Source organism: Balaenoptera physalus, assembly GCF_965194825.1.
Source record: "Balaenoptera physalus genome assembly, chromosome: 15".
Lineage (NCBI taxonomy): Eukaryota > Metazoa > Chordata > Mammalia > Artiodactyla > Balaenopteridae > Balaenoptera > Balaenoptera physalus.
Genome location: NC_138894.1, coordinates 41,551,172 through 41,563,597, shown reverse-complemented (window position 1 = coordinate 41,563,597; position 12,426 = coordinate 41,551,172). Strand labels below are relative to the sequence as shown.

General features: G+C 41.4%; 1 protein-coding gene and 1 long non-coding RNA gene across 6 annotated transcripts in view; one reads left to right on the top strand and one right to left on the bottom strand.

Moving 5' to 3' along the window:
• Positions 1-12,426, top strand: part of MEIS1 (Meis homeobox 1) — a 136,921-nt gene that overhangs the window by 29,427 nt on the left and 95,068 nt on the right. For 4 of the 5 annotated variants that reach the window (XM_082426647.1, XM_082426644.1, XM_082426646.1 and 1 more), the window contains one exon: positions 323-434. The exons of the other annotated variant lie outside the window; for it this stretch is intronic. In XM_082426647.1, the coding sequence (XP_082282773.1) occupies positions 323-434 (112 nt within the window). The remainder of the gene's footprint in view (positions 1-322; positions 435-12,426) is intronic. 5 annotated transcript variants of the gene reach the window in all.
• Positions 1-12,426, bottom strand: part of LOC309643727 — a 464,905-nt gene that overhangs the window by 384,812 nt on the left and 67,667 nt on the right. The window lies entirely within an intron of this gene.

The following is a 12,426-nucleotide window of genomic DNA, read 5'->3' as shown; positions in this document are numbered from 1 at the left end:
AAAATACAGTCAGAATGAAGTGGCAGCGGTTTCCCCCCTCCCCCCTTCTTTGCCTGGAATGTTTTGGTTTTCCTTAGTAATAAAGCATGCAATTACTTACAGAATAACTATTGGTAGACATTATTTTAGCTTCGAAGGGGAAATTGGCAGATTTTAGATGCACCAGTGGAGCTCTGAGCTGGCACCATTAGCGAAGGGGGACGGGGAAGATGACGTGCTTGTCCATTCCAGCCCTCCACCACTTTGTCACTGTGCGAGGGGACCCTGCCGGGACCGTGTTAACAGACCACTGTATTCAGATGTCTGCTTTGTGCCCTCACAGCCCTCTTGGAACAGAGATCACGATGACACGGCATCTACCCGCTCAGGAGGAACCCCGGGCCCTTCCAGCGGGGGCCACACATCACACAGTGGGGATAACAGCAGTGAGCAAGGTAGGAGGGCTGTTCTTGTTCTCTTGCTACTTGTGTCATTTTTCAGGGTTGAAAAATTAGAAATGTCTGGTGAGGGACTCTTTATACAGTTTCTCCTAGAACACAAACCCCGTGTAATATGAGAACCAGTTCATCTTATTTTATTCCTCTCGACCCCCTTCTTCTTTGTTTTTTTTTTAATTATTAGCACCTTTAATTATTATTTATTTTTTTATTTTTATTTTTGGCTGTGTTGGGTCTTCGTTTCTGTGCGAGGGCTTCCTCTAGTTGCGGTGAGCGGGGGCCACTCTTCGTCGCGCTGCGCGGGCCTCTCACTATCGTGGCCTCTCTTGTTGCGGAGCACAGGCTCCAGACGCGCACGCTCAGTAGTTGTGGCCGACGGGCCTAGTTGCTCCGCGGCATGTGGGATCTTCCCAGACCAGGGCTCGAACCTGTGTCCCCTGCACTGGCAGGCAGATTCTCAACCACTGCGCCACCAGAGAAGCCCCCCTCCTTCTTCTTTCTCTGCCAGACCAGCTGCCTAGCTGCCTGTCACCTGGCCACCTCCATAAAACAGGGTCAGTGAATGGACTGAGATTAGAGAAGTAGATTAGACATTCGAATGTGTGGAAGTAGCATGCCACTAATACCCTGCTCTGCAAATAAAAAAGTGTTATTATTACTTACCCTTAGAGGCTTTTCAAGAGATCATGAAGAAACACCCACTAGGATTCCAACTGAACAATGTCTTCAGATGCCTAGAAGGCAGTGGGCCTTTTAGAAACCCATGCCGGGCTTCCCTCTTCACTGGGTTGAAGCCATTTTCCTGGATTTACTTATTTGAATCTCTTAAGTGCTTGGCTTCGTGGCAAAGTCAGACTAAAGGGAATTAGGATGAAATGGAAAGAATCCAGATCAATTTCATTCGCGTGGTTCTTGGAATGCACATACCTGTATGTGTATTTGGGTGTCCATGGATGTGCATGTCTGCCTGTAACAGGTAGGAGATAAAGTTTAAACATAAAGTTAAGCTTCAGCAATAAGGTGAATGAGGATTTAGATGTCTTGTACTGCTTTTGATGGGAACTACTGCAGGGGATTTCATGTTCAATTCATGCAACCAAAGAGAGTATTCTCTCTCTGAATATAAAAAGATGGCTTTATTGAAGTTGATTGAGCCCACAGTAGGTACATACTTTAAAATCCGGTTTTATGATCATGTTTCACTGGAGTGCTGTTTCCCAACAAAAGAATTTTGTTTTCTAACCAAACTGGGCTATATCAATTAAAATTGCAAAGTCTACAATGAATTGAACACGATTAATTTGACAACAGAAACAGAAAAGTTCTTTTTTGGGGGGAGGGGTGGCAGATGTATGCTATTTGGACTGGGAATAACTTCTACACATAGAATTTTAAGCATTTGAGATATTTTATTGTTCAGAGAAAAGTTGCTGATTTCATCACAACTGTAAGTCTAGCACAAATGGAGCCTGGAAGAGTAAACTGGTTCAGGGCTGAGGCAGAAACTGGTAACCTCTGACCTCTGCCTTTTACTGGAAAACGATATGCAGCATAAATCCACGGGGCCTATTTCCTTTCAAGTGTGAGTATGTATATGTTATGGTGTTGCTGTTCACAGCACTATAGTTAAGATGAGGTCAGCATTTCCATATAAAACCCTACTTTTAGAACTCAGCTTGCACCAAGAGTTTTCAGAAAGGTGTAAATGGACTCTCAATTCTTTTTCCTGTACTCCAGAGTTGCTACATGGGGTCATAGCCTAGTGTTTTGTTTGTCTGTTTGTTTTTCTTTTTCATGTCTTGCTTTTTAAGACTACCATCAGGAGGGTAGTTTGGCTGCTACTTTGAAGGCTTGTAAACTGCTGAAATGCATTTGTTTAAAATGGAAACATGAGTTTTCTTAAACATCATCTGATAAAAGGACTTTCAGAGGGCAAATGCCCCACCCCAGTTCTTCCCCTCTGACCTGTCGGAACAAGGAATCAGGAATTTCTCAGTTTCCTTTCTCCTTCAACACGTGTTCTCTAAAGGCCAGTTTAATAGTGAATGTGACTGTAAGCCTTATACGCTTCACGTTACTAGAGTTTTCCACTTACATCGTTCCTCTTTCTGTTTTTCATATAAGACCACCACTTTGTTTTTCTTTTTAAAGCATTTTCATATAAATAGTCTCATTGGAATGACCTCAATTGAACCTGCCTAAAACAACTCTGGTGGCAGATAAAACAGGTCTAGCCCCATTTGACAGAGGAGGGACAGAAGCTGTGGATAAGCTGAGCGATTTGTTGAAGCCCTGGTGCAGCATCAGGCCTAAAATTTCAGTTTCCTGATTATTTATATAAGATTCTTCTCGTCATGCCCTCTTTCCATCAAAGAAGGAAAGTCACTTACTTCCATGGTGATCATGGGGAAGATTTCGGTGCTGATTCCCCCCCCAACGGCTCCCCACCAGCTGGACCACAGAGGTAGTAGGAGTCACACCTTCCGTCCCCCCGCCCCTCCCCGCACTGCCCTCTCCTGGGCAGTGCGATTTATTCCCTGCTAAATGCAGAATGATGCCTGCAAGTGTTGCTGTAACAACTTCGGTGCATTTCCATGCCAACCACAACGCTTCTCAACTCTTTTTTTTTCATCCCTGGGACCTGTGGAGCTGGGTCTTTGTGTAGCCTTCGGATTAGCTGTGCGCAGTGGCTTTTCCGTGTTCTCCTGTCTGCCTTTTCTGGCAGGCATGGATGTGTAAGCCGTGCCAGCATTTGGCCTGTAGTGCATGTCCTAAATAGTTATTTACACAGTTTGAGTCCATTTTAGTCAACTGGGTAAATAACAGCCCTCTTCAAAAGATTTATAAATCCATAAATATGTCTTTATACATACCCAATAGACAGAAATAACTCAATCTGTCAAGAACATATCCAAAGAGGTGTTTCCCTCACAGATGGGAGTAATACATATTTTAAAACTTTCTCTACTGTATTATTTGTACCGCATTTCTTTTTTCCTCATTCCTTTTCAATGTTTGCCACTTCATTATGGCACCCCGGGTACAAAAAAAAAGAAATCCCCTAGGCTTTTGGTCGTCTGTTAAATAACCTTGTCTGTGGTACAAGGTAGGCATGTAACAGGCTCTGTCCTGTTCTTTTGGACTTTCAAAGTAAAGCAAAGAAAATCGGTCATCCAGGAAATTTGTAATGTTCTGATAGATTTCAAAATACAGTAACAGTTCCTAGTTAGGGTTCCAGCAATTTGGGGGATTTTTGAGCGCCTGATGATTTGCCAAATGAGTGGCTTTTGTGGTTGATAGAGTAGTTTAGTCCACATTTTTACCTAAGCATAAAAAAATAAAGTACAAAATCCACCCCTGGGCATTCTGAAGAGAATATACTTGAAGTATGTAATCAAGAAAATGCGAAAGATATTATTATTATTCAGGGATTTGATGTTTATTCATGATTTACATAATGTATCTCTCCCCCAACTCAAATTATTTATCACGGCAACTCTTCTTATGGCATCTACATTCATTTCATAGTAACACTTGTGGCCCCCTGCAGGAAATCGATTCTTTAATAGCAAAGCGCCTTTAAATGGGCATTTAAAAGGAAGGCCTAACATCTGTGTTTGGTTGGGGATTCTGCTGCTGCGGCTGGGACATTGATTTTGTCTACTCTTTAACTTCCTCAAAGCACTTCCAAAGATATGAGATTGGATTCTTATTTTCTCACTGTCAATGATTTGCTATTTTCCCATTTCAGAAGAGAGAAAAGTAAAGCTCAGAAATATTGAAGTGAGTCACCGTTGAGAGTCACCTCCGGATCTTGGTCTCTTGCCTTTGTAACTACTTTAGGATGGGGTGTTTCCAGGACCCCCAAGCAGAGTCTCAAGATGAGGTGCACATTGGCAGATACTGGGCTCTTTCATGTGTCCTGTTTATCCTACTGTGTGTGGTTGCCCTACTGACCAGAATCAGGGTCTATTCTAGGAAGCGTGTGGTCTGGACAGACAGAACACCAAGCAAATCTGGTGCCTTTCCCCACCGGATTTGTACTCCCCCCCAGGAGGGCTGCCGCAGACACTGTATAACCCATAAGCAGCCTTAGCTGTGCTTGACCACATTTTGAGTTTGGGCACGTCTCCGTTTTGGGTTGAAAGTCAAGAGAGACGAATACATGATAGTAATAAAATAATAAAATAGCGCATTACGGGCTGTCAGTCAGTGTAGGTATTTCATCCCTCACTTTGTAGAGGAGGTCACAGAGATTCAGAGAGGCTGAGAGACTTACCCAAAGTCACATACTGGTTGGTGGTACAGTAGGGACTTGAACCCATACCGTCTGACTCCCGAGCCCAAGCTCCTGTTTGATGTGATACTGAAGTGTGACTAAGAATGGGAAACAGATCATTCGAGAGCCATTCTTTCTGTTATCAATTCAGGGACTCTTCCCCCAGTGTCTGCACTGGGCCTGGCACTCCGCTCTGTAACAGTGACAGAGCTGTGAATAAAACAGAATCAGCATTAGCCTCAAGGGGGTTCTACTCTGCCGGGGACTGAGAATCCAGCTTTGTGTGCTAAGTAGAAGGATGATGGAGCTCTTTACAGAGGAGCAGGATGACTGATATGATTAATCTGTATTATGTATTAAGAGCCTCTACCATTTCACTCATTCTAAACTTTATTGAATTGAGAAGAGGAGCCTAGAAAACAAGTAAAGACATTTCTCTGGCAGAACGTTTCCCACTTCAAACTCATCTCGTTTTCCTCTTTTGTGACGATAAAGAAAAAGTCTTATTTCTACATAGAAATTTGATGTGAAACATTTCAGCCCTAAAGGACTTCACTGGTCTCTAGAACTTCTAAAACGCACTTATGAACTTCTTTGGGGGCCCCAGGACTCAGATCAGCAATAGTATCTTTGCTCACACTAAAAAAAAAAAAAAAAAAAGCAAAACCAGCATGTTTCTGTAAAGAGGAACAATTGCAAAGCATTTGCTATTTCTTTATAATAAAATGTATCAGTTGTTGCCAGTACCTCCCACTGTCCCGTCCCCTCCACGCCAGCTTTTGTAGGAGTTCAGGCAACCTATAGGCAGAAGACAACTCCATTTATTATTGAAGGGAATCTCGAGGCAGTCGTTTCAGACCTGTGAAGCCAGCAGGCAGAGCTGGGTGAGAGGGAGGTAGGGAAGGGCCACATTTTGTTCCAGATGACTAAGCAACGATTTATATACCCTCTCCGTCTTTTTACATGAAGAAGAAAAGTAATAACAGCCCAAACCCAGGCATGTGAAACAGTCAGCTGTCTGATGAATAATGGGATAGGTGGGAAGGAGCTCTCTGATTGGATGTCTTAATGAGCAATTTCGCACAGAGTTTGGGCTGCCGTTCCCCTTGACCTTTGCCCTTTATTGACCAAACTGACACTTCATTTTTCACATACTTCCAATTATGTCTCGGCTTAAGTGTTGCCCTCCCTCCTTTATTTCTTTCCTATGGACAACTTGAGGGTAGTTGAGGCCACAGAAGATATTTTAATTTGAAAAACTACCGTAACAACTCAGGTTTAGGATACAATCTGTAATCTGCAGTTTTTCAGATGAAGACACAAAGTGAATACTGCTTGTTTTGAAACAGTCTTCTGTCTTTCTTTTTATTTTAAAATCTCAACTTATTTTAAAAACAGAATGTTTATAATAACCTAAGAACCCTGAAAACGAAGAAAAATGTTTAAAAACTAGGTTTTTTTTTCATTTCATTTGTCTGTTGGTCAGAGTGACTTGAATGATTTTATATTTGTTCACACTTACCTCTTAAGCCTTGTTCTTCTCTGGGAACTTCTTTTATTTCAATGGCACTAGAATGCATATTGAAAAATATGCTTTGGTGAGAAGAGAAAAGTAAAATATAATTGTGACCACAGGCCTTAGCCCTTGGGCCACTGCAGCCCTGTGTGGTACTTGAGTTACATTTAATGTTGTATTCAGATTAAAGTGTGGTCTTTGCTTGCAGTGGCAGGCAGAATAGGAAAATGATCTCCTGATGGGAAAAGTCAGGTGTAAAAAAGAAAGGGGAAGTAATTACACGCTGCAAATCCATGTTATCCAAAGGTCCATATTATTAACTTATCAAACATGTTGAATTAGACGTATGGACAGAGAATTGTTTTCCCAAGAACACCCCATACTCTAGTCACCTTACCTTTTATTGACTCATCAAATGTGAGTAACCGTTTTCTGTTCTCCATTTGCTTGACTTCTAGCATCATGAAAGCAGATCGTCTTAAAACAAAGAAAAATAACTTCATCATCTAAAAGTCATAACTGTTTATTTAGGGGCATGAACTTGGCCATGAGTGTTTTCACAGAAAGTGTGTCTTCTCACTATTAGGCAGCCTCACTAGTAAACCTGGTCATTGCTTTTCATCTTAAACAACTGAAAAATTCATTTGAAATTATTTACTCCCGGATAGATTTCCCTCGAACGCAGAAGTATTTGTCTCAAGTAGATGAAGTGTTACCTACTTTATCATGTAGCCCTCTGGCATATCCATGGCATATTTTTACTATAATATGGTAATAAAAGAATGTAAAAGGCAGACAAAGGTTCTATCTTTTTCTGTAAGGTGACCTCTGTTACCAAGTAACTGCTTTACTTATGAGCTTATTAAAAACTCAAAAAATGAGCTTTTCATACTTCACAGGCATTGATGTGAAAATGAGCTGTCCTGTGAGTAGTTTTCTTGATCATTTTTAGAACAATTGATTAGCCAAAGAGCTCCTGTCATTAGTTGACATTGACTGATAGCAGTTTGTCACAAGCTCTGAAGGTCAGCTAGACAGTTGGAGTTTCAGCCTGCCTTTGATTGACCTTTACAGAGTCCATCCTCACGTGACTGGGTTTGAATGGGTCTGACCCTCGATTGGAAAAGACAGGGCATTAGTCAGCAGGATCATTTCGTATATTTTCTGTTGATTGCCCATTTTTATTTATGTGTGAACTCAAGGTCTGGATAGCTTATCAAATTTTGTACTCTAGTTTTTGAAACTTAAGAGGTGTGATATTTGTTAAGTATGGCCTTAAAACCACAATTCTGTTTTCCCTCTGCTTTGCAATATTACGGTGGACTTGGTATGTGATGTAGACTTTGCTGCCGACACTTGCCATTGTCACCTGTGCAGATACTGGGGTTTTGTTGCCTGTGATGGATTGGAACTTTGTTCTTGTTGTGATTGTTTCTTAAGAGATACCAACTCCAGTGTGGCTTGTAGGACTTCTGAAATTATACCCCAGTTCTCTGACTTTCCTAGAATTAATGACATCAGTCTCTCAAGAATCCTGTGATAGTTTAAAAAATGAGTGGTAAAGAATTCTATGAATAATGATGTTATGTCAATTCATCAGGAAGTCCTACAGCCAGAAGGTATGAAAACTTTTTAGAAAGGTATCTTCTTTTCAGTTTCACTCAGTCTGCTGTAAATTAGAGAAAGCTTTTCTGGCTATAACAACATTGGCCTTTCAGCGAGAGTGGGATGTATTTTCTATTGTAGTGGACCTGGAAGTTAATGGTTCATAATGCTTAGTTCTTTCTTTCCAAAACCGTTAAGTATTTTTCAAAAGCACATCTCGTGTAGAAGAATATATTCCACACTCGTATTAATAACATGCATTTTACTGCCTTATGTAAATAATAAAAATGGTGACCTGAGCTTTAAAAACCCAGATCCTACTGTGTAATTATTTAATTCAGTTTCCAAATAAGGCCTTTCTTTTCTCTTATTCTCTCTCACCTTCCCTTCTTCTCTTGATTCTGCATTGGGTTTTAAACTATAAGCAATAACTTGTTTTTCAGGTCCATCCTCCTAGGCATTCCAGGGCCACCGCACAGCTGGAACATGTGTTTCAGTTTCTACCCAAGAAAATAAACCAGGAGAGAATCCATTGTCCCCAGTGGTGGATTCTTCACAGGGTGTCATTCTTGGCAAGGCAGAAGTGAGGAAGTTAATTTTAGGGAAACATCCATTTAATACAGCCCAAGGAGATAAAAAGAGTTTAGAATTAAAATCACTTCTGCAGATGAGCCAAAATACGATCACAAGTTGTATTTAAGGAGGGAAATATAAATTTATGCATTCTAGTCAAGTCATCAAAAATGGATTAAGCACTTACTGTGTGGAAGGTGTGCTGTGTGAGGCTATAAAAATGAGTAGGTCATAGTATTTGCCCTCAGGAAGTTCGTGTGCGCTCCCAAGAGCATCAAGCATATGCAAGTGAAATATTTGCTAAATGCTGAATATTCTTAGGGAGCTGTGAGTGTGTTTATTTCACAACACACCAATGACCCAGACACAGTGAACTCTGTGGTCAAGGCTGTTGACTGAAACACAGAGTGGGTAGGATTTGGCCTAACTTGCAGAGGGACACCTCTACCTTGGTCCTCTGACTGCCATATAAGTTCAGCATCTCTGGGCCCTATGAGGCCACTCTAAGGAACTTGGTTCAGTTTTCCCGTGTGGCCACCCAGAGCCTTTGCTGTTTGAACTGGTGGGGTCATCATTGCTTTGTCCACCTTTAGTCACGTGGCTGCTGACTCATACTGATCTTCTTCAGGGAACCTTGACATTTTCTGGGGGGAGGGAACTCCTTTGGCAATTTGGTGAAGTCAATGGATACTTCTTCAGAGTAATATTTTTATTAACACACAAAATAAAATACATAAGATTGTAAGGGAGACTAATTATATTGAAATCCAGTTATCAAAATATTTTATTTTTATTTTTATAAATAAATTTATTTATTTATTTATTTATTTATTTATTTATTTATTTATGGCTGCGTTGGGTCTTCATTGCTGTGCGCGGGCTTTCTCTAGTTGTGGTGAGTGCGGGCTACTCTTCGTTGTGGTGCGAGGGCTTCTCATTGCGGTGGTTTCTCTTGTTGCGGAGCACGGGCTCTAGGCACGCGGGCTTCAGTAGTTGTGGCGTGCAGGCTCAGTAGTTGTGGCTAACAGGCTCTAGAGCTCAGGCTCAGTAGTTGTGGTGCACGGGCTTAGTTGCTCCGTGGCATGTGGGATCTTCCCGTACCAGGGATCGAACCCGTGTCCCCTGCATTGGCAGGCGGATTCTTAACCACCGCGCCACCAGGGAAGTCCTAACAAAGTATTTTAAAAAACAAATCATAATATAGTGATATAAGTGCCTCATTTTAATATGCATTAAGTAACAAGGTCTAGCAATAATTCTGTTGTCTATCACGTTTTTGAAATAGTGATGAATGTAAATGGTGTCTTAAGGTATTTTTAACAACTGTATTGTAGTATGTGAATATGATTTCCATGGGTGACAAGGTCACAGGTCCTACTAATAGTTCTGTGGTTTGTTACTTACCTAGATACACACTTGAAGTAAATGCTAATTGCAGTTAGAGGTTAGTGAGAATAAAAGGTTAATTTCTTTTTCCCTTCCAAGTACTTGGATCTTATAAATTCTAACCATGGATCCCCTTGTAGGGGTGGGTCTATGTAGTCCAGGTTAAAAACTTCTAAACTAATTTGTGTCATCTGCAGGAAGTATTCTGTGAACCCCCAGATTGGAGGAAGTGATCCTCTTCTATGTTGTCAGGGTATCCTGTGTTTTATCATTTCTCATATATTGAAACGAGCCATTCATGCTTCAGCCTCCCCAGGATGCCCCCTGGGAAGGGACTATGTCTTCTTCGTCTTTAACTCTCCTGTGCCCAGCATAGTTATGACACGTGGCCACTGATGGGTAATTATTTATTGAAGAGGGTTGGGAACCCTCTCATGCTTTCAAACTGTGATTACACTACATTCCCTCAGGACTGATTTCTTTTGGGTGCCAGATGGCTAATCTCACATGGTAATCTCTGTCAAAATGTAAATAGATACGTAGGTCTTGTCTGTTCCCACCCGCAGAAAGGCGTTTTAACCGGGGCACTTCAAGGAAAGATTCGACAGGTAGCTCTTTCAGAAGTTGGTGGTAGATGGGTTTGGGGATGTACCTTAAGTCACGGCATCCACATAGTTGCTGGTTCTGCCTACTCCTACACTTGGGTTCCATCCTCTGGCCCTGAATGGGCTTCCAGTAGAGGATGGGTGGAGACTGGCTACAGCATTTCAGTATCTTTTGAGGGATCTTAGGGTCGAGGTTAAGGATGAATTACAGGAGTAACTGTGCCACCCTGGGAGGATGCTTTTATGTCCTGTGCTGTTCCCAGCAGCAGACATGGTTCCATCCCCTGGGATGTGATATTTAGCTCTGCTCCTGAATTTATCTCTCTCCCTCATGACTGCTAGCACTAATTAAGGATAGTGGTGGAGGTTTTGGCTGTTGGCCTAGCAAAAACTAACCCAAACAGTAAATTTATGCCAAGCGTTTTCCTTAAAAAGAGGTGGGCGTTGTCTACCTCTTACATTGATTGGTCCCAGAAGTGTAGTTGATAAGTTGGGTTTTGCTCAAGTGTCTGGCTTTGTGGATTAGTTCAGTCTTGCAGATAATTTTCCGTAATTACTTAACCTAAAAGCATTCTGTTTGATTAGTACAATTAGCTTTAGCCTTCCCCCATTTACCAATATCAACCCGTATGCATTCCTAGACGAAGCTTATTTTATTTCCTAACAAAGAATGGAAGAGGTAGAACTTCCTTCTACTTATTCCCATATCAGGAGAAAAAGAGAACATGACCTTACCTAGAAAATCTTAAATTTTCTTCAAAATCGTATATTTTTAAGAAAGGGGGAATTGAAGAGTGAATGCAGAAAACATTGAATTTGCCAATAGGCTTGTGGCTAGATTATTAACATTTAATCAGTTCTCTCTCTTTAAACATTTCATTTGTTTTAGTTTGACTCTTTCCTTGAGTGCCCCTATTACAATGCACCTGTGAGAGCAGGACAGCACCTTATACCTTGTGCCCTTTTGTACTTTGATACCTTAGGAGAAAAAGGATATATCTTAATTTTACAATGCTTTTACATATGTTCCTTTCCTTTCTATGAAAGGATTTAAGGAAATTAACAAAAGTATACAATCGGATTCAAATGAAGTAGATGAAGATATCAGAATGAAAGGAAAATAAATGAGAAGTCAGTCTTAAGGGTAGTAAGGAACAATATGAATTATAGGATCATGTCCAGTTGCTAGAAGTAGGCAGTTAATTTGGCTCTGAGCTTCCTAGCAGCCAAAACGAAGAGTGAAATATAATTAGTTACAAGTTTTAGAGCATCCATGGAAGTGTTGTTTAGAAGAATCCCTTTGACAGGCATTAGGACCCACACGTGCTCACCCAGGGAATCCAGTGAGATGGCATAGGCTGACATCCTAACCATACCTGTAGGGCTCCTCTACATTCCCCTCAGCTCCTAGCGCAGTGCTGCAAATAGAGTAAGTACCTGATAAATATTTGATTGATTTGTTCGGATGTCTGGATCTATATTCAGCCCATTCGCACTTTCACTCCTTGGTATCTAAGCTTGTCTTGATTTCCGTAGTCGAAACAGATGACAGCCTGTCTTCCTATGCGCCACAGTGCTGATCATTTCGCGATGCCATGAGACCTTTTCCCACTTTTCCATCTCCTTCTTCTGACCATTTCATGGTGAGCCAACTCCATTCTTTTTTCCCTGTACCTGGAGCTTGGGATGCAGGCGAGAATGCTCTTGTCCTTCTCGTTATTATCCTCTGAAACAGGGTTAATGGAGCCAGAGAGATTCAGATAAGTGATGGTAAAAATGGAGATGTCGAGGGACTGAGGTGGGATACCGGGATGGGAAGATTCAGGGGCCACGGTCTTTAACGTTGGAAGTTCCGATGAATATGATTTCAACCTATAAAATAGGAGCAGACTGTGTGTTGTGAATATTTGGATTACCAAGCACTCAGAACATCTCCTTATGTGAAAGGAATTCTTTTAGTGCCAACGAAAGGTATTGTTTCGGGACTTCCCTGGTGGTGCAGTGGTTGAGAATCCGCCTGCCAAT